This window comes from Globicephala melas, chromosome 11 (assembly GCF_963455315.2).
Source record: "Globicephala melas chromosome 11, mGloMel1.2, whole genome shotgun sequence".
NCBI lineage: Eukaryota > Metazoa > Chordata > Mammalia > Artiodactyla > Delphinidae > Globicephala > Globicephala melas.
The window spans coordinates 52,555,213-52,581,096 of NC_083324.2; the positions used below are offsets into that span (position 1 = coordinate 52,555,213).

A 25,884-nucleotide genomic window follows, 5' to 3' on the forward strand; every position below is an offset into this window, starting at 1 on the left:
TTAAAATTTATTCCAGAATCATCTTTTTCTTGGGGAGAAAAAAATTATAATAATGTGAAAGCAAATTAAAAGAAAAGAACCCCATTTTAATGGTTTTGTAACATTTTCTCATCTTTGTCAATTTGCACAGATATTGTTCATACATTTATTACAGAAAACATATGGTCTTTTTCACTTAATGTATTTATTCCATTTATATCCTATTTATGTATTTTAAGATAAATTATATATTTACTTAAAAATGCCTAAATTTCTCTATAATTTATTTAAATAGTACTCACACACACACACAGACGCACACACACACACGTCCTGGGAATAACGGCTCAGCATTTGCTAATTCACTGTTCATGGTGACTCTGTAGAGCATATTAACTGCAAATAATGAGAATCAACTATACCTGCTAAGTGTTCTACAAGAAAAGGATTACAAGGAAAAACTGGCTTTGATACTAATTGAAACTAGCTTGTTTTACAAGGACCTTGGCAGACAAACCTAGTGGTGGACCAGAATGTCACTGCAGACTCACGGGACCCTCATGCTGTATTTCCCTTAGCAGTGATGGTACAGTATTCCATAATCAAGCATCCATGGCCACTTCGTGGACTGTAACTACTGTGAATGATGGGACCCGACTGCAGTCGATTTGGTGAGGTTATTTTTTAAGAACAGGGAAGTCAACTCCAGTAGGGAAGGAAATGGTTCTGCAAGAGATGTGTAATGTATTTGACATTGACTGTATTGCTTTTGAAACAGGTTTCATGATGGTCTGGTGAAAACCACAGGATAGAAAGATTCCACATCTGTGTTTATTTTCCTCTGGTGCTCACCATCACCATGGTTGCTGACGTGTTCAGTGTTTCCTATTTGCCTATCACTGTTTTCAGCTTGTTACACGTAATCTAATTTAACCTGCAGAATAACAGTCGCGGTAGTTATAGCAGGAGTGGAAACAGAAACAGCTGCAAACACTTGTGTGATGCTATGTCAGGTTATGGACTAATTCACCCCTCACACATGCCTCTGCCATGAGAACTGTTATGAGCCCCATTTTACAGGTGAGGAACCTGAGGCCCAGAAACAAGTAAACCACATACCCAAGGTCACACTTAGTAAGTGGTCCTGAGTCTGCACGCTTAGACCCTAATTAGTTCTGCTGCTTTCCAGGGTGGATGTGTTGGAGAAGGCGTTTTCTCCACCAATAAGCAGATTCACTGGATAGGAACTTGTATGCGCTCTCCACTTTTTATTTACGTATTATTAACTTTCCATGCCCTGAGCTCAGATTAGTGCCTGCAGGCTCTTCAGCTGATCAGTTTCTATAGGTTGTGACATAGCAAGTGTCAGATGATTAACTCCTGTTTCTCAAACCAGCCTTGTAAACAGAGGCTGACCTGTTTGCCAAGGAGAACTGACCACACAGGATAAATGCTTAAGAGTTATGGTCTGTTGTGGTTGCCATTCCTTTTTTTTTCAATCTTTAAAATTTGTTGACTGAAAAAAAATGCACAACGTGAGAGTTGTGAGTTAAGTTTTATTTGGGGCAAAATGAGGACTATAGCCTGGAAGACAACATTTTAGATAGCTCTGAGGAACTGCTCCAAAGAGGTAGGGGGGAAGGTCAGTATTATATATAATTTTAGTGAAGGGTGGGTACGTGCAGTCAAGCACCCCATTGTGGCCGAAGGTTGCTGCTAGGCACGAGGACCAGATGTTGCCGTTAATGATTTTAGTGCTTTTCTAGGTATAGGGAGATGCCAGAATTGGGCTTATAAAATCTTCCCCTGAAAATATCTATCTGAAGACCTGTTCTGCCAGTTTTTCCCAGCATACAGAGGGCCTTATTCCTGATCTGCACCCTGAACTCCTTTCAGGGTGTGTTGAAGGTCAGAGTCTGCAGTGGCTTGTGACTTAATCCTTGTAGAGGCAGATGGCAAGTGCCAATTTTTAGTAGGCAAATTGTTGAAGTGATGTGGGGTATAAGAGTTTGGTGGAGTTAGTTTGGAAAGGAAGAATAGATATTTTTTTTTATTTTGAGAAAAACAAATAAAGGCCAAGATACATTTCTTTTTTACTTAAAAAAAAAAAAAGAATAGATATTTTTTCTTCAATTTAAATCTGAATGGATGCCTCTCAGGATAGGAACCAGAGAGCATGGCATCTCCCCTGGAATTGCTCTCTGCACCCTTCGCGTTATCTGAACCGGGAGTTCTTAGCCTGACATCATAGGCCTACAGATTTTAGTTTTGTTTGTTTGTTGATTGATTTACTATTGGCCACAAGTGCCTTTGAGAGTCTCATGGAAGCTAAGGACTCTTTCCTCAGGAGCAAAATGCTCACAGGCATAAATAACCCTGTCACTGAATCCATTTTGTAGGCACCAGACCTCCTGAGAAGCCCACTGAGAAAGCATCTTAGGGTTCATGGATTCTAGAACCTTCTCTCTTAGGGGATCTGTGAGCTATTTTCATCATTGTAAAATTACCTAACTGAAGCCAAGCACTTATCTATGTTTCTTTGCTCTTGGCTGGATATAGATGAACGTTTGCTGGGTACTCTGGTTTCCTTACGTGCAAGGAGTCCATGCAGAGTGAGGTGGGGTTCCTTAGCGTGAAAGATTGGGAACCACTAGTCTATATGGGGCCTTTGTCTTCATCGACCTCACCCTTCCCAGAATCTTGTTCGTCTGGACAGCCCTTACTCTATAACTTAACAGTATAGTTTTATACTGTTTTGATGGTTTTGTATGTACATGTTTTGTCTTCTCTGTTCATTCTTAGAATCCTGAAGGAGCTGTGTCTCTTGCCCCTTTCTTCTTCTCTGTGGGGCTTGGTACCCAGTAGGCCAGTGGGCTTATTATTATTACTTTTTGCTTATCAGTATTATTTGTGTTTTTTTAAAATTGAAGTATAGTTGATTTACATGTTGTTAATCTCTGCTGTACAGCAAAGTGATTCAGTTATACATATATATATATACATTCTTTTTTAATATTCTTTTCCATTATGGTTTATCATAGGATATTGAATATAGTTCCTTGTGCTACACAGTAGGACCTTGTTGTTTATCCATTCCATATATAAAAGCTTACATCTGCTAACCCCAAATTCTCACTGCATCCTTCCCCCAACCCCCTCCTCCTTGGCAACCACAACTCTGTTCTCTGTCTGTGAGTCTGTTTCTGTTTTGTAGATATGTTCATTTGTGTCGTATTTTTTTTTTACCATCTTTATTGGAGTATAATTGCTCCACAATGGTGTGTTAGTTCCTGCCGTATAACAAAGTGAATCAGCTATACATATACATATATCCCCATATCTCCTCCCTCTTGCGTGTCCCTCCCACCCTCCCTATCCCACCCCTCTAGGTGGTCACAAAGCACTGAGTTGATCTCCCTGTGCTATGTGGCTGCTTCCTACTAGCTATCTATTTTACATTTGGTAGTGTATATATGTCCATGCCACTCTCTCACTTCGTCCCAGCTTACCCTTCCGCCTCCCCGTGTCCTCAAGTCCATTCTCTATGTCTACATCTTTATTCCTGTCCTGCCCCTAGGTTCTTCATGACAATTTTTTTTTTTTTTTTAGATTCCATATATATGTGTTAGCTTACAGTATTTGTTTTTCTCTTTCTGACTTACTTCACTCTGTATGACAGTCTCTAGGTCCTTCCACCTCACTACAAGTAACTCAATTTCGTTTCTTTTTATGGCTGAGTAATATTCCATTGCATATATGTGCCAAATCTTCTTTATCCATTCATCTGTCGATGGACATTTAGGTTGTTTCCATCCCCGGGCTATTGTAAATAGAGCTGCAATGAACATTGTGGTACATGACTCTTTTTGAATTATGGTTTTCTCAGGGTATATGCCCAGTAGTGGGATTGCTGGGTCGTATGATAGTTCTATTTATAGTTTTTTAAGGCACCTCCATACTGTTCTCCACAGTGGCTGTATCAATTTACATTCCTACCAACAGTGCAAGAGGGTTCCCTTTTCTCCACACCCTCTCCAGCATTTATTGTTTGTAGGTCTTTTGATGCTGCCCTTTCTTACTGGTGTGAGGTGATACCTCATTGTAGTTTTGATTTGCATTTCTCTAATGATTAGTGATGTTGAGAAGCTTTTCATGTGTTTGTTGGCAATCTGTATATCTTCCTTGGAGAAATGTCTATTTAGGTCTTCTGCCCATTTTTGGATTGGCTTTTTTGCTGTTGTTGTTATTGACCTGCATGAGCTGCTTGTAAATTTTGGAGATTAATCCTTTGTCAGTTGCTTCATTTGCAAATATTTTCTCCCATTCTGAGGGTTGTCTTTTGGTCTTGTTTATGGTTTCCTTTGCTGTGCAAAAGCTTTTAAGTTTCATTAGGTCCCATTTGTTTACTTTTGTTTTTATTTCCATTTCTCTAGGAGGTGGGTCAAAAAGGATCTTGCTGTGATTTATGTCATAGAGTGTTCTGCCTATGTTTTCTTCTAAGAGTTTTATAGTGTCTGGCCTTACATTTAGGTCTTTAATGCATTTTGAGTTTATTTTGTGTATGGTGTTAGGGAGTGTTCTAATTTCATTCTTTTACATGTAGCTGTCCAGTTTTCCCAGCACTACTCATTAAAGAGGCTGTCTGTTCTCCATTGTATATTCTTGCCTCCTTTATCAAAAATAAGGTGACCATATGTCCGTGGGTTTATCTCTGGGCTTTCTCTCCTGTTCCATTGATCTATATGTCCGTTTTTGTGCCAGTACCATGCTGTCTTGATTACTGTAGCTTTGTAGTATAGTCTGAAGTCAGGGAGTCTGATTCCTCCAGCTCCGTTTTTCTTTCTCAAGATTGCTTTGGCTATTGGGTTCTTTTGTGTTTCCATACAAATTGTGAATTTTTTTCTAGTTCTGTGAAAATGCCAGTGGTAGTTTGATAGGGATTGCATTGAATCTGTAGATTGCTTTGGGTAGTAGAGTCATTTTCACAATGTTGATTCTTCCAATCCAAGACCATGGTATATCTCACCATCTGTTGGTATCATCTTTAATTTCCTTTATCAGTGTCTTATAGTTTTCTGCATACAGATCTTTTGTCTCCTTAGGTAGGTTTATTCCTAGGTATTTTATTCTTTTTGTTGCAGTGGTAAATGGGAGTGTTTCCTTAATTTCTCTTTCAGATTTTTCATCATTAGTGTATAGGAATGCAAGAGATTTCTGTGCATTTGTTTTGTATCCTGCTACATTACCAAATTAATTGATTAGCTCTAGTAGTTTTCTGGTAGCATCTTTAGGATTCTCTATGTATAGTATCATGTCAGCTGCAAACAGTGACAGCTTTACTTCTTCTTTTCTGATTTGGATTCCTTTTATTTCCTTTTCTTCTCTGATTGCTGTGGCTAAAACTTCCAAAACTATGTTGAATAAGAGTGGTGAGAGTGGGCAACCTTGTCTTGTTCCTGATCTTAGTGGAAATGCTTTCAGTTTTTCACCATTGAGAATGATGTTGGCTGTGGGTTTGTCATTGTGTCATATTTTAGATTCCACATATAAGAGATATCGGGCTTATTTTGTTGCAGCCGCCATTTTCAGGGATGGGCAGCAGTGTCTGGCAAAGGTGTGCATCCCTTTGTCAGCAGGGGGCAGCACTGGAGAGGGTAAAAATGGTCATTGTTCTTCAGATTAGCCAATCTCAAAGCGAGGAAATTGTTCCCCAAATAAATGCAGCTCTATTAAAATCTAGCATGTATGTCAGTTTGAAGCAATACTTTAAACTTTTACTAGAGGAATGGCTCTACTTTAGATAAGTAGTTTTTGTTTGTTTGGCCATGCTGCTCTGCTTGTGGGATCTTAGTTCCCTGACCAGGGATCGAACCCGGGTCCCCAGCAGTGGAAGTGCCGAGTCCTAACCGCTGGACCGCCTGGGAATTCCCAGTTCTTTGTGTTTTTTTGATGCTTTGGAGTGGGGTGGAGGGTAACACACACAGTCAGAAACATGAATATTTCCTTTTGCCGAGGGTTACGTTTTATTGCTACTAAATTTACATGAAGATAAAGCCAATTTATCCCTGGGGTGAAATATGTATTTACATTGTAGTTGTGGAAAGAATTACAGACTGTTTATTTTGCATTTGGGAAACAGGAGCCAGTATCTGGAAGAGTCGCTAATAGTAGACATTTTCTAAAAGGTTAGGTTAAAGCTGGTGAATTAACAGGACACAGGTGGGCCTAAGGGGAAACAGTCATTGCTAAGTATTTTCTGCATTGAAGGAGAAAATGCATTTTTTCTTCTGTAAATGCCCGGCTTAGCCCAAGTTAGGCAGCCCCAACTACTGACACAAATATAACAATGGAAGCAGAGCATTTTCACTGGGAAAGAACGAACCTGGAACCTGAAACAGTGGCCCAAAGCCTAGGAATGCATCTAGTGAGAACATCATTGAAAACTGGTACTCCCAGCCAGGTGCTGGGGGCACACGGGCGTGGGGCTGCTCCCCTGACCTCAAGAACTTAAAAGAAAAACGGTGAGCACTCATGGGGGGTTGGAGGGGCTGGGGTTGTGCTGACTGGTGACCTCTGCCTGGGAGTGCAGAACTTCAGGAGCTGGGCATTGGAAGCCTAGTAGGACTTGACCATGAGGGATGAGGAGGAAAGGATTTCCAGGTAAGATGTAACCTAGAGAAAGTCAAGGGGCGCAGGGCTGGCTGAGGAGGTAGAATATTCACGAGAAGACAGGGGCATGATACACAAGCCACCTGTGAGAATTACACCTAGTTCTGTTTTCAGATCCTGTACTTTCCAAGGTCATTGCCAGGGCCAGACATTTTCTTTTTCTGTCTCAGGTTGGGTGATGGGAAGAGAAGAATTTATTCCCATGAAAAAGAGAACTGTTTTCATCACAGCTGCATAGGGGAAACTCCAGAGGGCTCTTGAGGGAGCGTTGGCTAATGTCAAAAACCGAGAGCGGGGCTTCCCTGGGGGCGCAGTGGTTGAGAGTCCGCCTGCCGATGCAGGGGACACGGGTTCATGCCCCGGTCCGGGAAGATCCCACATGCTGCGGAGCGGCTGGGCCCGTGAGCCATGGCCGCTGAGCCTGCGCGTCCGGAGCCTGTGCTCCATGGCGGGAGAGGCCACAACAGTGAGAGGCCTGTGTACCGCAAAAAACAAACAAACAAACAAAAAACCCAGAGCTCCTTGGTGCTAATTTTAATTTACACAAAGTTAAGGGTGGCGTTAGACCCGTGAACCTGATAGGTAACACAGCTTGGGGGTTGTCGTCTAGATGTTGGAAAGTCTCAGGAGAGGTGTGAGCTGAGAGAGGACAGGGGACTGAGTCCCTGTCTCTTCTTAAGCCCCTTTAGCCTGTGGGACCCTATTGACCTTGCGTTATGAGGTGGTATCACAGGTAAGAGAGCGGTGAGGGGGTTTGAGCTGAGTTAGAGTTGGGTGTTTATCATACACATTTATAAGAAGTTAGTAAACTTCTAGAACCCTCGGACAGGAGGCTGTGCGAGTGTGGCATTCATGCTTAGGGAAACACCTCACCACTGAACTAAGTGTTTTGGATGAAAGCGTTGACTGATGTTCCAGCTGAGACATACGTCTTCCTGTGAAGTGAGTTTTTAAGGTATTTGTAAAGAGTGTGCATCCTTGTATCTCATGCATGTCAGAATCCTGTATCAGGTTAAAATCACAGTCAAAGAGAAGTGGGTGGAGGGGAAACCCCATCCTGAAGAGGTTGGTCTGTGTGTGCAGGGCTGTGGCATCACATGACACCATTCTTCATATCCCTGGTGTCAGCTGACTGGACCAGGGCAGGCATCTGACCCATGACCAGCCCGTCATATTCACTTTCTCTCAAATTTGAAATCAGACCTGTGAGATGGGGTCGATGTGGCTCCAGGGCCTCTGCTGGGATTTGTCCAAGTGCAAGAAGTTTTCAGGGGAGTAAAATGAGAGAGAGAAGTGCCGACATCAGAGACCACAGAGACCGGAGGGATGGAGAAGAGAGACCGTGGTATCACTGCAGGACAGAGAGTGGTCCTTTCTGGCAGATGCTAGGCACCTCTGTCGCATATCCATGAAGGGATCCCCTTGTCTTTGAACTTGCGTGGGTCCGGTTTACGCTCTTTGCTGCTAAACACTCTCTATGACCACGATCAGCTAGACCTGGGAGGCACGTGACCACTGCAGTTTTCCGACGAGATGTGGCAGGAAAACAGTTAACCTGCTCCGTTCATCCCCAGAACTGGCACGGTGCCTCTTTTCCTTGTCAATTTTGAAAGCCCATGGCTGTCACTCAGATGGTGTTCGGGCCTTTTATTCATCTGGATGAGTCTCAGGTTGCCCTGTCTTTTTTCATGCCTGAAGGGAGGAGAATGGCCGTTCCCAGCTCTTAAGAGATGCCTGGGTGCTCCCGTTCATCTATTTATTCACTCATTCTTTCCACCAGTATTTTTTGCCTGCAGTTTCCCAGGCCTTGACCTAGATTCTAGAGAAGCAACAGTGAACAAAAGAGCCATGGTCCTTGTCCTCATGGAGCTCGGAGGCTCATAAGGGCGAGAGAGAGGAGCCAAGTAATAGCATAACACATTGCTTAATTACAACCATGATGTTTTCTGTGGGTGACGGGGATCGTGACCTTTTTGGGAGATGGTGGAAGGCTGCCTGGTGAAAATAACGTCTAAGCTGAGTCTGAAGAAAGAGTAAAACTTAACCAAGAGATACACTTTTGGTGGGAATGTAAATTGATTCAGACACTATGGAGAACAGTGTGGAGGTTCCTTAGAAAACTAAAAGTAGAGTTACCATATGATCTGGCAATCCCACTCCTGGGTGTATATCCAGAAAAGACTAAAACTATAATTTGAAAAGGTACATGCAACCCAGTGTTCATAGCAGCATTATTCACTATAGCCAGGACATGGAAGCAAGCTAAATGTCCATTAACAGATGAATGGATAAAGAAGATGTGATACATATATATACAATGGAATATTACTTAGCCATAAAAAAGGATGAAATAATGTCATTTGCAGCAACGTGAATGGACCTAGAGATTATCATACTAACTGAAGGAAGTCAGACAGAGAAAGACAAATACCATATGATATCACTTATATGTGAAATCTAAAAAAGTGATACAAGTGAACTTATTTACAAAACAGAAATAGACTCACAGACATAGAAAACAAATTATGATTGCCAAAGGGGAAAGGTGGAGGGAAGGATAAATTAGGGATTTGGAATTAACAGATACACCATTATATATACTACTATATATAAAATAGATAAACAACAAAGACCTACTGTATAGCACAGGGAACTATGTTCAGTAGCTTGTAATGACCTATAATGGAAAAGAACCTGAAAAAGAATATATATGTATGTATAACTGAATCACTTTGCTGTACACCTGAAATATTGTAAATCAACTGTACTGCAAAAAAGGACAAAAAAGACAACCAGGAAGCAGATATTCCATGGTTGAGCCTAGAGCCCATTCAGGTAGGGCTTTGTTTTTCCTAGGAGCATACAGATTAATTTAGAGGCTGTAAGAAATGTGGGGTTGTTGTGTGCCTGGAGATGTCTCATGTGCAGTTAAAACATCCCATTCCCTCTGTCCTCCAGGAAGGACTAACACTTAAGGCTGAAGGTCTAAGGTCACAGGTTACAGGAGGAAATATCATTTATTCCTTGAGTGGAAGTGGCAGCTCCAGACTAGGGGCATTGGAAGGGAGTTCTTGGATTTGCTAGAGGACCTTGCCAGCTTGTCTACACTTCCTGAAACTTTGGAGCTGTGTCCTTCCTTTCCCCCTTGCTTTCTCGGTAGTCTCCCCTCCTCCCCTCTCCTTCTACCTTTTCTCCCCCGCCTCCATCCCCTTCCTTTCACTGCCCTCTCTTACTTCTTCCTCCTCCACCCATCCACCCACCCACCCAGCATTTGTCAGGCATCTCCTGTGAATAGAGTCTTTTGATGAATTAAGATCCTGTGGGCCCTTCTCACAGTGTGTGTGGTCGTAGATTAACTGATTGATTCTGTCAGTAGGCTGGGCCCTGGAGATGGACATGTATGGAAATCATTATAATAAATTCCCTTTGCATGTTTATTCATGTGAATAGTGGTGGTGGACTACACACTCTTATACTTCCTTAAAAAGTGGATGCCAGAGTCATGAGGAAGAGTGGAGAAGATGTAGGAATGGGTCCAGGGCAGTTCATTTCCATCACACAAAAGCAATTTCCAGTGCAGGCGCCTGTGAGGGGTGTTAGCTCTTTTGTAAAGCACTGTATATCACTATGCTAGCTCGTATTTGAGCACCTCAAGGATTACATTGTAAGCAGTTTGTGTGCAGGAATTGTGTTCTCTGTTCTGTAAAATGGTGACTGCAGTGTCATTTACCCAGTGGGGATACAATAAATATTAATTACTGGTAGCTTATCCCTTACCATAATTTTCCCTTTCAAATTAATGAAGCAGATTCCTGATAAATGCATTTGTCTCCCCAGAGTTTCATTTGCCAAGTCTCAGATGCTGTAAAGGATTTGCCTGGAGATGTGACTTTCTTGTACAATTTTGTCCCCCTCTTTCAAGTATCCTTTGGAGATGCATTTCTTTCCTGAAAATAATTGGCACTAGTGAAATTAATTTTAGCTGGAAAAGAGAACTATATTGTCATGTTCTTGTCTGCTGCTTTGCATAAATATTTGAACTAAAAACAACAATTAAGTTTTGAAAGAGAGTAACAGGCATTAGTAGGTAGAGCTACGGCCCAGTGGGAGATAAGAACGTGCTGCTAACCTGAAGTTAGATATAGATGTCTACTGGCTTTTCTTTTTTCCCCAGGAATTCTTAGAACAACCTTCGAATTTCCCCAAATGGAGATTACATCTCCAGAAGCTTAGAGGTTCTCTGAGATAGGCCAAGCATGTACGTGGAATATGAGTGTGAATAAAGGTAAAGCAGACTCAGGAAAGTGGTTTAATTTCATACTCGTTGATCTTTGGTTTGTAAGGTTCCATTCTGCAAGAGATAAAAACCTGATATACCAGCCAGCATCTGCTGAGAGATGGCAGGTCGACCAGAAGGCTTCTGACATGGATCAATAAAGCAGCATTTTAGCTTTTGTTTTATACATGAGGTATATTTAACAGTTTCTGCTGAGGGGACTTCTGAGAGATAATTAAACACTTGAGTGAAACTTCCACACCATTTGCAGGACAAATCCTTACCCTTTGGTGTTCAGGCTTTGTTTATGAATCAAGATTTCTTTCTGGGGATTTTACCCAGGAAAACTTTGTGGTCTAACTTGTTCTCTTTCAGTTCAGAGTGAATTGCATCTTAATTCCTTTTAGGCAGAAGGCCTTGCCAGGTGAGCATCCCTGTGTGTGTGTGTGTGTGTGTGTGTGTGTGTTCACGCACGCGTGTGCGTGTGTGTGCACGCACGCGTGTGCGTGTGTGCTGTGATCACGAATCATCTAGGGCAGTGCCGTTCTGCGTGCCTCCTGGGAGTGAGGAAGGGGGGCAGAGAAGTTTGGGTCCAGGACACTGCACTTCAGTCCTCACATCTCCACTTGCATGGATTATGATTTGGGCCCCAGGGTCGTAAAACAAGAATCACGATGACCAGCCTGCCTTGGGAGCAGGGCAGAGCTGGGAGAGTGAGAGATGATGAGTGTGGTAGCACTTTGTAAACTGTAAGGCTCCCCCTTGGTCCGGACGTGAAATGGCCCTGCTTCTATTATTCATGTCGATGGTTGTGACTGGTGTGACTGCTGTGCCGGAAGTAGATGGAGAAGTTGAGACGGAGGAACGTGGGAAAGCCAAGAGCCAGTTTCTGCTTTCCTCTTCAGCTTAGATGCTGGATTCAGATCAGACACAGGACCTTGCTTGGCGAGCTTGGCAAAGGTGGACAGTCCTGCCCTTATCCAGTGGGTCCTGGGGGCAGAGCAGGCAGTAGGACAGGGTCCAGGTAGACGCTCCCTCTGGCATGAGGAGGGTGTGGGCACCTCGGGCATTGTTTCCCATTGTCTCTTTGTCCTTGGACCTTTTAGGAGAGAGCTATGGCTTCTTCATGAGCTTTCTGAATCCAGTGGGTTCTCCTGGTCATCCTTCCCCTCCCAGCCAGGGCTGTGTAGCTTTCCTTCCATCGCTGGGGCCCCCTTGTCCCTTGCCCTACACCTACCCCCCCATCCACATGGCTGCTTCCACCCTGATGAAAGAAGCGTGCTCTCTGGACTCCCTTTAGTCTTATATGCTTGAATTTTCTTTACTGGATATGGAAACTTCTTTTTTGTTAAGTATATTTTACATGTAACATTCTGTAAATTTAAGGTGTACCGCATGTTAATTTGATACATATACACAGGGTAATAGGATTGCCATTGTAGTGAGATTCAGCACCTCTGTCACATTACATAATTATCCCTTCTTTTTAGTGGTTGGAGTAATTAAGTTCTAGTCACTTAGCAAGCTGGATGATTTTAGTACAATATTATCGTGTATATTCATTATACTGTGCATTAGGTCTCTAGGGCTTATTTACTGCTCGTTGTAGAAATTTCTTAACCTTTTTTTAGCCCCATAGTATACAGGGACATGTGCAATGAATTAAAATTTTAAAAAGATACTGGTTTTCATTTTTTGAGTTTTTTTGTCTGTGAAATTGGTTATGAAAAAAAGATGAGTTTTAGAGAGTGCTAATAAGAAAGAGGACAGCTCACACATTGCTGAGGGAAAACAAATCGATAACAATTTTTTTTCGATGGTGAGCTGGCAGTATTTCTCAAAAGGCTTAAAAATTAATGTTAAATACCCTTAAATTCAGCAACTCCTCTTCTAGGAGTTTATTTTAAGGAAATCATTACAAATTTATGCTGAGATCTACTTACAGAGAAGTTTGTGGAATTGTAATTTGTCACAGAGAAGAAAGTTAGACCTCATTGTAAGGTCCAGTGATAGAGAATTGGGCAATAAATTGTGGCCCATTTATGTGCTGGAATGACCTGCAGTATCGTAAATAGTATTGTTACAATTCAACATGGTATATGGAATTTTAAAAAAAGCAATATTATGATGTGCAACCACTTTCGTAAAAAGTAAAAGTACATATTTGTGCATAAAACTGTTGTATGTATACCAAAATTTTAATACTTATTTCTCTAGTTTGGGATATGTTATGGGTATTTTTTTCTTCTATTTTACTATGTGTGGTGTTTTTTTCTGTGATAAGTATTGTTTTTGTTTAAAAAAAAAAAAGAGAAAGAGATTTATAATGAAAACCAGCAGTGGGTGGCACTTCCACCAAGGCCCGGGTCGTGGGTGTCATGCGGGGGAGGCCAGCCTTGTGCTGGTGAGGGTGAGCGCCTTTATTGCATCCAGCACCCTGCCGGGGCTGTGCCTGTATGAGGGAGGCAGAGGTACAGAGCGATGAGGGATGAAACAAGGCGGTGATTTCCTGACCCCTTACCTTTTACTCACAGTCCTTCTGTTGGCCTATGGCGTTTTCGTTGAGAACAGGATAAGAGAGCATTCCTTTTGTACCTGGCACCCCTCATTACCAACTTAACATTCAGTACAGACAGGTGGAGTGAAAAACTAATACTTTAAAAAAAAAATTTATTTATTTATTTTTGGCTGCTTTGGGTCTTCATTGCTCTGTGCAGGCTTTTCTTTAGTTGCGGCGAGCGGAGGCCACTCCTCTTTGTGGTACGTGGGCTTCAGTAGTTGTGGCACGTGGGCCCAGCAGTTGTGGCTCGCTGGCTCCAGAGCGCAGGCTCAGCAGTTCTGGTGCACGGGCTTAGTTGCTCCGTAGCATGTGGGATCTTCCCAGACCAGGGCTCGAACCTGCAACCCCTGCCTTGGCAGGTGGATTCTCAACCACTGTGCCACCACCAGGGAAGCCATAATAATACTTTTTAACATTTGTGTCAGCATCTTCTGTTACCTCATTCTGAAAATGCATTCTCCACCTCAGTTTTCCTTTAGCAAAAATTCCATGAGAAGATGTGATGGTGACATTGCAAGCAAGGAGCTTCTGCTCCAGAGCCAGGGTTGACTTTGCTTGGAGTGAAAAGCTCTTCCATGATGTAGCCACTACAGTGAGATCTGTGGAAAGATGTCTGTGATGTGTGTATTAGCTTTCTGGGGCTGCGGTATCAAAGTACCACCGACTGGTACTTTGTCTCCCAGTGATGGATGCTAGAAGCCCTCAGTCCAGGCATTGGCAGGGTGGTGCCTTCTGAGGACTGTGAGAGTCTGTTCCAGGTCTCTCTCCTTGGCTTATAAATCAATCTTCTCCCACGGCTTCTCTCATCTGCCCTCTGTGCATGTCTGGGTCCTAATTTCCTCGTTTTTTAAGGACACCAGTCGTATTGGATTAGGGCCACCCTAATGACCTGATTTTACACTGATGACCTCTGCAAAGAACCTTTCTCCTTGACTGCAGCAAGGATTGAAACTCCTTGATAACAGCCAATCATACTCTCTTTCCTGAGAATTTGAAAAAATGTGATTGGAGTCACGCACACGTGCGGCAAGTTTGGAACCCTTCATGGCAGCCCCTAGAGAGGGGATCCTCAGGCTTCTGCTACTGAGAGTCCCCAAATCTCAGCCCTGTTCTTGTCCTTTCTGAGAGTTGGTTGTTCATCATCTTTAATCCTACAAGAAACTCCTATATTTTTCTAATAATTTTTTTTATTGAGGTATAGTTGATTTACAATGTTATATTAATTTCAGGTGTACAACACACCTGATTCAATATTTTTGTAGATTATATTTCATTTCAAGTTATTATAAAATAAAGGCTATATTTCTCTCTACCAAAAAAAAAAAAATCCTGTCTCCAAGTTAGGTCACATTTAAGGTACTGAGGGTGTGGGATGTCAACATATGAATTTTGGAGGGATACAATTCAACCCATAATGATGTATTTCCCCCCTATTAAAAAAGACTCATTATTTTGAAAAATTTCAAACCTAAAAACATTAGAGAAGATAATATTAAACCTCCATGTCACCACCAACAGCTTCAGCATCCCCAAAGCCAGTGTCATTTCATCCTATCCCCCACCAACACCACTGGAGTATTTTGAAGTAACTCCCAGCTATAAGAGATGATGCATTTCAAGTGGTAAAGGTTATACAATTATATATAAGGGATATCCTGTTAAATAAAATAATACTGTGTGTGTGTACGTGTGTGTGTGTGTGTGTGTGTGTGTGTGTGTATGTGTGTGTTTGTATAAATTGGAAGAGTCAGAGTAATACCAGAATGTTAGGGCTTATCTCTAAGAATTAGGATTTCAGGTAATTTTTACTTTCTTTTTTAGAACTGTATTTACTTTCTGATTTTGTTGGGATGGTGATTGATGGTGTGAGTCAGCCTTTTGTAATCAGAATAACAAAAACAAGTTGTTTCCAGGTGGTGAGAAAAGGTGGGGTGAGGGACAGTGGAAGAAACGTCACCGTCACCGTAGTTGTTTTCTGAGGCAGAAAGGGTATTGTGCTTCCCGAATAAGAGAAGGAAAGAGGAGGAAGTATATCAGATCGTGCCTCGGAGTGGAGCCGCCCCACTGTAGGAGGAGAGTGTAGGAGGAGAGTGAGGGCTGCCACTACAGGTGAAGCTGTGTGTGACCTCAGCACGGACTCCTGGCTTCTCTGAACCCAGATTTCCTGCTTGCAAAATGAAGGAGACAGACTTGACAGCCATAGATTCCTTTGCCCATGAATGCTATGATCTCATAGTTCTTTTTTCTTTTTTGACGTATAGTTGATTTACAGTGTTATGTTAATTTCTGCTGTACAGTAAGGTGACTCAGTTATATATATATATATATATATACACACACACACACACATACACATTCTTTTTAATATTCTTTCTTATTATGGTTTATCTCAGGATATTGAATATAGTTCCCTGTGCTATACAGTAGGACCTTGTTGTTTATCCATCCTGTATATAATAATTTGCATCTACTAACCCCAAACTCCCACTCCATCCCTCTCCTGCCTCCCCACCCCCCAGCAACCACAAATCTGTTGTCTGTCTGTGAGTCTGTTTCTGTTTGTAGATAGGTTCATTTGTGACATATTTTAGATTCCACATATAAGTGATATCATATGGTATTTGTCTTTCTGACTTACTTCACTTATTATGATAATCTCTAGTTACATCCATGTTGCTGCAAATGGCATTATTTTGTTCTTTTTCATGGCTGAGTAGTATTCCATTGTATGTATGTACCACATCTTCTTTATCCATTCCTCTGTCAGTGGACATTTAGGTTGCTTCCATGTCTTGGCTTTTGTGAATAGTGCTGCTATGAACATAAGGTGCACTTATCTTTGTGAATTAGATTTGTGTCTGGATATAGGCCCAGGAGTGGGATTGATGGATCATATGGTAGCTCTATTATTAGTTTTCTGAGAAACCTCCATACTGTTTTCCACAGTGGCTGCACCAGCTTACATTCCCACCAACAGTGTAGGGAATTCCCTTTTCTCCACACCCTCTCCAGCATCTATTATTTGTAGACTTTTTGACGATGGCCATTCTGACTGGTGTGAGGTGTGGTACCTCACTGTAGTTTTGATTTGCATTTCTCTAATAATTAGCGATGTTGAGCATCTTTTCATGTGCCTATTGGCCCTTTGTATTTCTTCTTTGGAGGGATGTTTATTTAAGTCTTCTGCCCATTTTTTGATTGGGTTGTTTGTTTTTCTGTTTATGATCTCATAGTTCTTGAACATTTCAGTATGGGTTTGTCTTTTGGGAGTTGGTAAAGATAAAATGTGCATTTCATATGTGAGCAATGTGGAGTTATTACTGAGGGTGGCGAGGAAATGATTGTAGAAAAGCCAAAGGTGAAGGTAAGACAGAAGAGAATCCGTTTTTAAGAAATGTGCGGACCCATCCCCATATCTTCAGAAAGTGTTTCTGAGTATGTGCATGTGCAGTTCAGAATTTTGCCTTTGCCTTTTGCCTTTTGCCTTGGATGGCATGGGCTGCTGTATAAATAGCACTGAGACTTCTTGGTAACACTCACGTTCTCATATTGAAACTATGGAGGGACCAGGATGGATGTCCTTCATCTCTGGATTGGCCTTTCAACCACTCATTTCTTTCATTTCTATTCCCCTAGTCTTGCATGATAAAGGCCACATGTCAGAATGTTGAATTAAAAATGCCAGTAGCCTGTCCTGCCTCCCAGTGGTGGGGGTGGACAGATAGATCTGGAGTCAGCGCATAAGTCATCTGGTAACAGTCAGCCTCAGTCGTACCCCCTGAGGTCCAGCAAAGTGGGTATAAATCCAGAAAGTAGGTTAAAATGTAGAAATGATGAATGCTTCTCTTCTGTCAGTTTTCTAAAAGAGAGAATAAATTCTGCAACCAAAAAAATGAATGACTGGTGCTTGACACTCTTCCATCTGGCTAGTTAGATCTGCTTAGGAAGCAGCCTTCAACTTGGAAGTGGAAATAACATGTATGCACTTACATACCTTTGAAAGGAAAGCAAACTTTTCTGCCCAAAGGCATAAAAATGACTTCAGGCCTGAGATTCCCCTCCCCCACCCAGAGCTGAGGGCAAGGGGGATCCTGCCAAAAGAGGCACCTGTCCCCTGTGTGGAAGGTCTGGACTCTCAGGTAGACCAGCAGGGACCAATGGAGACCCTGGGACAGGAGATAAACCAAGCAGATCAAAATAGCCCCACAAAGTGTCTGAAATTAGATTGTCATTGAAACCACGGGCCATAAAAGTAGGCTAGGGCTTGTGTGCTCAACCTAAACATGTGATTGCCTCCTAAAAAAACTCAAACTGGACCTGGAATCTCCTAACACGATAGCCAAAATGTCCAGGATATGGTCAGAAATCACCAGTCGCTCCAAGAACCAATAAAATCACACATTGAATGAGAAAAGAGAATCATCTGACGTCCAAACCGAGATGAGTCAAATGCTAGTTGTATGTGGGCACAGCCTCACCCAAGTGTTCACTCGGGGACTCTGCCTGCCTTCCAGCCGCAGGGGCCAGGCTGAGCAGTCAGAGATCCCGTGGTTTGCCAAGCCTTAAATATTTACTCCCTGGCCTTTTATAGACGTTTGCGGACACATGTAGTTAGGTCATCAAAGATCTAATGGTCAATTTTGGGGAGATCTTTCCTTCTTTCTCCCATTTTTTTTTCCAATTAAAATTTTTATTGAAAGTTGAATTTCAGAGCAATATCTCTGAATAAATTTTCACTACAATTTAGGCTTCCAAATTAAATTTAAAATTCAACTGCCCATGTTACTATTTATTTGAAAAACTCAACAAAGATGACAAGATGATTAAGGCCTGTATTTCAGATGGTTAAATTTACGTATGCCCAGGCAACAGTAACTCCGTCATAATTCACTCCTCTGCCTAGAAGACAGTAGGTTGTTTTGATGTTGGATACTTTAAAAGGTGGAATTTTGGTTTCCCTTGGTTTATAGTTGGTTTCTTACGTTGGTTTCTCTATTCTCTTCCTGTGTTTTGTCACCTTGTTCTTCCTCTTTATCTGTAACCTCATCTGTGTAGCTGGCAGCCTCACCCCTGGAGAGGGACCCTGTTTCCTCCCGCTCATCTTTGTTCCGTATTGTCACTGTCACTCTCTTACTCCTGTCAAGTAGTGTGGATTTGAAGATCTGCCCACTCGATGGGGTTTTCTTTGTCTGCTCACCGGATGAGCCTGGAGAGAGATTTGGGAGTCCAGGAGATGTTTAGGACTGGCCTCCGTGGGGTCGTGCTTGGGACCACGGAGAGCGGTGCAAAGGGACCCGGGACCCTGCTTCAAGGAAACTCTTGGCTTGTTAACATTCCGGTTATGCCAAGAGCTGGAACAACAGACAAAGCCCAGGGAGTGCAGGAGGCAGGCTGAGAGTCAGGGAAGCGACTCAGCAAGAGGGAGAAATTGTTCAGGTGAGGCCAGGCCTTAACTGGGTTCCCAACACTCAGAAACATGGAGAAAGGCTGTAGAGGTTGGGATGTTGCCTCTCCAGATGTCACCACCACCCTCTGATGACAAGACCAAGGGACTTTATTGTTCACACTGTGGGGGAAATGCCACCTCCGTGGGGCAGCGTCTCCCAGCCAGGAGGGCAGCGTCTGGATACGAGAATTAGAACTTTGGTTGACAATATAGGGACTTGATTGGGATCAAGAGACAATGGCTCAGGATTGGTGGAAACAAGGCAAGGACTTTGAGACAAGGCATTTTACAAATTTTAGGGTGCACACTGTTATGTTGATGGCTTCCATTAAAGAGCTGATGGATGTTTCAGGAAGCTTCTGTAAGGAGCCCTCAAAGCCATTTCTGGGGTGGGGAGTCTGGAATTTTAAAGTAATGCTAATGAGGGTCGTTGAATAGTAAATCTGTGTTAATGGAGATAGTAAGCTCTGTGTGTGTGTGTGTGTGTGTGTGTGTGTGTGTGTGTGTGTGTGTGAGACAGAGAGAGACAGAGAGAGAGAGAAGTGTTAGTTTTAGTTAGCTAGTTAGTTAGTTTTGGTTCCAAGGTCTTTGAAGCCTGAGTTAGCCAAGGAGTGATCCCTGACCCAGACGGGAGACTTAGAAGGGGCTCTGGAATTCCACCAGGCTGAGGAGAAATGTCAAACCAAGGCCACCTTGAAGTTGGCATCGAATTGTTTGTTCTCCTTCCAGGCAAGAGGGATTGAGTTACTGAAGGTCCCAGGGAGTCTGTGAACCCAGAAGGCTCGGCCAAGCAAGGCCGGCAGCCCTGGTGACATTAGGATAAGAAATCCGAGCCTGCTGCTGCTGCTTTGGTTACTGACGGACGGATGAGTGAGGAGCTGGTATTCGTTGATGTCTAGCCTGTCAGGACTGGACCTTTCCGGCGCCTCTCAAAACCTACACCAAGCTTTGCAGGTCCGAACGGTCTGAGGCCATCAAGGCGAGCGAGTGTAGCCGCTGCCCCCTTGCTGCCCCCTCCTCAGTTCCCTCTTTAGCAGGATCTCATCTTGTTGAGCTGATGTCACTGGGTTTTGGTCTTTGCCTTCCGCTTTGGTTTCAGCTTCAGTGAAATAAAACCGTAAAATCTGCAGCCACTGACTTTCTTAGCTTTGATTTTGCAGTGCACATGCCATTGTTTGTGCTATGAGAAGTGGACCTTTTTTCTTTCCCTGTGAAGTTGGATTTGACCTAAAGTTAGACTACTTCACAACCTCAGAGTTGACATTCCCAGGGGGTGGATCTCTGAAATTTCACGGGGGTCCCATTTTGCACCTGTGTTAACAAGGTGGCGATACCCCTGATTGTAGAAGCCAAACGCCACAAGAAATGAAATGCGTGCTTTTTTTTTGTTTGTTTTTTAAACACCACACATGGTTGATGTTGTGCTTCAGAAGAAGTGTTTAGAGCTCTGACTTGAAACTTATGTAATTAGTGGTTCAAGCAGTTCAAAGGCTGGTGGCCGTCACTGGCCGTGCTTTGCTCTTGTGTTGAGGGTGTGGGAACCTTGCAGGGCAGAGGGAGCTGCTTTGGGACTTTGTTGTTGGTGTTTTTGTCATGTACAACTTTGAGACATCTTCTCATATGTGCCCTTCATTAAAATTAGATATGGAAAAAACAGCTAAAACTTGTTCTTCCCAAGTCTGATGAAGGTTCTCCATCAGTGCCTCCCAGTGTGAGAAAAGTTAAAGCAGTGATAAGCGTGATATACAAGCGCTGAGGCTGGGAGTCCTGTGTTGCTTTCAGGGTTCGTTCAGTTCTTTTGGAGCCTGATGATACTAATAGAAAGTGAAGGTTGGCGTCGATTGTGTGTTTAAAGACTAAAGTTCTGTTTTGCGTCACATGGAAAAGGGGAGAAAATGACTCTCGGTGTCTCCTGTGTGTCACGCGCTGTGCTAAGCTCGTTTTAGTGCTCAGTGTACCAAGAAAGATGCTGAAATCCGTCCAGTGTCTGGTCCTTGGTAAGTCTGTAGCACAGGGTCACTCAGGGAGCGCTCTCGGCATTTTGAGCAGGAAAGTTCTGCCGTGACTTGTGGGGCATGTGGCACCCCTGCCCCCTCCCACTCAGCGCCAGCCGTTCTGCAGTCATTGTAAACGTCAAATCCATCCACTGCCGGTTCAGACGTCCTTTGCTGGAGGCTGTCCTGCCTCTTGGCGCTGGCAACAGGCTCCTATAAACACTGTTGAATGCTTTCTAGAGAGGAGATACGTGCCTTCCATCTCTGGGAACCTGCCTCTGTTGTAATAGGGTAGAAGATTCTGGAAGTCACTTTTGTGTTTTTATTACCTGAGATTTGCATCATATTTTATGCTTGTGAAATAACAAGTACTTATCCTATACTATATAATTGGAATACAGTTCTCCTTTTCGTTGATTAAAAAGGAGTATATTCCATATTTAATGGCTTCATTTTACTCACCTTTTAAGCATTATGTTATCGTCCATAGTAGTCAGGAACATAATATACATTTATACATATACATACATAATATACATTTATATTCCATCATTATATTTGCTTCTTCCCTTTCAACACATCATTTTTCTAAGACAAGATTTTATGGTAGGAATTTACAGAAATGCTGACTACAACAAGTAGCTTGAAATCAACTTCTCCCTAAATGTTAGCAGTTCTACATAGAGTTGACTGTCGAAGAGTATAAAAACATTTTATCTTTTTCAGTGTTAAATTTAACCATTTTCTTGGCAAACCTAAACTGATAACGGAGGTATTATTTTTTACTGAATCTTCAGCCATGTTGTCCTAATAGACTATAATGATTTGTGTAGACTTTGTGTCATAAACAGACTCTCTTGCGCCTCAGTGAGAAAAAAGGGACCCTGGGGTTTCGTTCATTCTTTCAACAGATCCATCAGTGAACAGCACAGATAGAATGGTCCTTGCTTTCACACTAGTACAGATGAACATAAGAAATAAGTAAATTACAAGTTGGGTTGGAAGATGGTAAGTGCTATGGAGAAAAATAAGTTGGGAAGGAACACAGGAGCGCCAGGGTTTTGGTTGGACATATGATTTTAAATTATGTGGTTCAGGAAGCTTTCCTGAGAAGGCAGCTCTTCAGCAAAGACCTGAAGGAGAAATGAATTCTTATTGAGCTCCTATTATGCCCCAGGTACTGTTTTAAGAGCCAGAATGGCTAGGTATAAACTCTGTAATCTGCAAAAAATAATTTACGTGGCCAGAGGATGGGCATGTAATATGTTTAATGTCGATATTTTTAAAAATCTTTTTGAAGTAAGGGCACTGATTTTGGTAAGTAGGATTGCAATGGGGGAGCTTTTTTTTTTTTTTTTTTTTTAAGGAGATGACTACACAGAGTGATAGGAAATAGCAGAAAGAAAATAGAAAAACAAGCCAAAGCATGGGCTGAGTTTTGTGTCCAAGTCCAGCAGTCCTTACAGAGTATTGCTTCTTCCCAGCTGGTGGCATCTTGATGGTAACAAGGATCCTCCTGGGATGACAGTGACAAAGCAGGAGCGATTGCTTCAAATTAAAGGATGGCTTTTGTGAGGGATGCTTAAGGAACAGTGGACCGGAATCCAGAGAACAGGAGTTGGTTCCTGCCTCTGATGCTGACCTGTGACCCTGTGACCTTGGGCAGGCTGCTTTAGTTCCTCCATGTATCAGCTCGACTGTTTATTTGTTTGCCATGCAATTTATGCTCATCATCTTGCTTAGCGAGATAAGTTGTAAAACAGGAGGGGCATGAACTTCACAAGATCACCAGTGAAGTCCTTTTCTAGTTCTTGAGTTCCTTTCTCCTTCATTTGTCCAAGGAGACACTGCTTGTCTATAGCTTACGAACTGAAGCCAGACCACAACACAGGGTTACTGGTTTGTCACAGCTTCAGCCATGGAGCAGGGCTGGCTCTAGAACTCCCAGTTTTTCTCCTCCTCCTGTCACCCTACACACGGTGTTAAGGAAGTCGCGGGCTCTCGTAGCATTTTGGGGTCAGAGTGGGTCGGCACTGGTCTCGGTTTGATCTCACCCCCACAAATGCCAACCCCAGATGTCACTTCTGTTTCTTGAACTTCGAATAGGACTGCCAGGGAGTTAGGGATGGATTGCAGCTGGAAGGAAAGCATGGAATTAACGTTGCTCTGAGGCAAAGCCACACACTTCCACCATCTCAGATAACCTTCCGTGGTCCAAGGACCTTAAAGTTGGTCACAAGACTTCTATACTTTTAGTATATTTATTATTACCTTCCAAAGATCTGTAAACCGATACACCCAGGTGGCCCCGATGGTCCCTTTCAGCTCTAAAGTTCTAAAACCCTCTTGTGATCAGAGCTCTAGAGGCGTGCCTTTGCGTGGATGGACCCAGGTAGATTTCACCCAGGCCTGCATCATCCCAGGAGGGCTGTGCGCCGAGCACCCTCCGAGCTGTCTCCCACGCAGCTGGCAGTCTGGGTGGTGATGTTGTCTCTCACCACTTCCCCCGCACTTTCATCCACTCCTGTGGTTTAAGCGCTGGCTCCCCGCCTGTGGAAGAGAGGACTTCGACCCTCACCTCCTCGCTGTCTTCCCGTTCCGCAGATGATGACCCAGGTGGAGGGACAGCAGAAGAACCTGGTGCATGCCATCGAGTCTCTGCCGGGGTCCGGGCCCCTCACTGCCTTGGACCAGGACCTGCTGCTCCTGAAAGCTACCTCTGCTGCCACCCTCAGCTGCCTTGGGGAGTGCCTGAGCCTGCTCCAGCAGAGCCTGCACCAGGCCGGTCAGCCCAGCCACAGGCCCGGGGCCTCGGGTAAGACCTCCGGGGGCCCGCCCGGGGCTGCAAGTGCGCGCTCTCCGATGTACGCATGCGTGTGTCTGTCTGCCATCGCCTTCCTCCTTTAAATCCATCCATCTCGCCTTTTATCCAAGCGCTTCTCCATTTACCCCTTCTTCCTTCCCCACCTCGCTTGGGCTATATTTTTATTTCTGTTTTACCCATTAGCAATTGCCATCCTATGCACAATTTAACGTGTTTCCATGAATACTCTGAAACTACTTTGAGACGTGCTGGCACCCTGTTCTCCGTTGCATTGCGTTTGTGAATTTTGCACTCAGTGTTGTGTTTGCAAGACTCATTGCTATGCAGCCTCTAGTCCACTATTTTTTTTTTTTTTTTTTTGCGGTACGCGGGCCTCTCACTGCTGTGGCCTCTCCCGTTGTGGAGCACAGACTCCGGACGCGCAGGCTCAGCGGCCTCCGCGGCATGTGGGATCTTCCCGGACCGGGGCACGAACCCGCGTCCCCTGCATTGGCAGGCGGACTCTCAACCACTGCACCACCAGGGAAGCCCTAGTCCACTATTTCTAACTGTGCCTGTGGAGTGCGTCCCCCGACACTTGGCTCCACACCTTCTCCTGATGGACACCCGCCTTACCTCCTGCTCTCTGGACACCCGCTCCCCCATCCATTTCCTGTCCCCTCAGGGCTCGGTATGAGAATTTCTCTGGAATACATAGCAGAAGCATTTCCAGTTGTTTATCAAGAAGCTAGATATAATAATAACCCCCCTTAAGATGCTCCAGTCCTTTTGACGTGTTTAATCGATAAGCACATAGAAAGATATTAGGGAAGATTAAATTAAATGATAAAGGTGAAAATGGCTTGAGATTGGTCATGTCATATAGAATTGTAAAGTATTAGAAATAAGAGACGAATTGAAGCCTCATGGAGCTTTGTTGCCCAGGGTTCAATTAATTAATGAGAAATGAGGCAGTTCAGGTGATGGAAAGTATAGCTTGGTTATGACAGATAGTCTGTATTTCACGCTTCCCACAAGCCGCCTTTGCCTTCCTCTTTCACCAAGGTTAAAAGCGGGATGTTGGTTTCCTACAGTAAACCGTATAAGGGTAATTCGGATTTCTTTCTGTAATACCCACCATCACGTACTAAGCGCTGATTCTGTCAGCATTTGGCCACGTCCAGAGGTGGGCTCTTCCCACTGTGGCAGGTGCCTGGGGTCCTTTGTTCAGTCCAGAATGGAACACCCAGCGGCCTCTGGGTTCCCCAAACTGGGGCCAGGGACACTGTCCTGCTCACATCATAATTTTCTCAGGGCAGGTCTATCTTCTTTTTCTTTACTTTTTTTTGGAAATAATTTGAGACGTCTAGAAAAGTAACAAGCATAGTATGAAAAATCCTCATATCTCCAAATTCTCTGAATGCCAACATTTTCTGACATTTGCTTCATTATCTTCTGTCTGTATATAGAAGCCTATTATAATATTCTAACCACTTAAGAGTAAGTTGCAGACTTGGTATATATCTTTACTCTTATATACCTCAGTGTAAATTTCATTAAAAGAAAGAAAAAAAAAAGGACACTCTCCTATGTAATAACAGCGCAGTGGTCAAACTCAGTAAATTAACATGAATACAATCCTCTTCCTAATCTGCAGACCTTACTGAATTTTGCTGATGGCTCCATCAATGTCTTCTGTAACAAAAGGAAAAACATTCAGGTACAGGATACAGGCTGGGAGGGGCATGTGTGTCGAGGCACAGAGTGAAGGCACCCAATCTGCTTTTCTCCTTCCTTCGTCCTTCTCCACTTGAAAAGTGGGACTCTGATGCTGAGTCTCCCTGACTTTTCCTGATCTGGATGGAGCCTCGGTGAGTGCGTCGGGGCTTGGGCACAAATCAGTGTTAGACCGGATGCTTCTCAAGATTCCTAGGATCCCTCTCACACCAGATTGTATGTCCAGCCTCTGGAACAGGCTCATTCCGAGAATGAGTGGCTAGAAGCTTGACCCATTTTCTTATTCCTAAAATTCATCCTTTACATTTTTCTTCAGAGTGGATTTCTAGCAAATTTCTAATTTTTGTTCCTGATTTTCATTGTGTCTCTGGGGTTTTTAAGGGCCTGGAGGGACAAAGCTCGCGGTGGAATTTCAGATAT

The 25,884-nt window shown here is 43.3% G+C and overlaps 1 protein-coding gene across 9 annotated transcripts in view; it reads left to right on the top strand.

The window, feature by feature from the left end:
• OSBPL10 (oxysterol binding protein like 10) overlaps positions 1 to 25,884 on the top strand; it is a 375,388-nt gene that overhangs the window by 268,509 nt on the left and 80,995 nt on the right. For all 9 annotated transcript variants that reach the window (XM_060307431.1, XM_060307432.1, XM_060307436.1 and 6 more), the window contains one exon: positions 23,529 to 23,739. In XM_060307431.1, the coding sequence (XP_060163414.1) occupies positions 23,529 to 23,739 (211 nt within the window). The remainder of the gene's footprint in view (positions 1 to 23,528; positions 23,740 to 25,884) is intronic.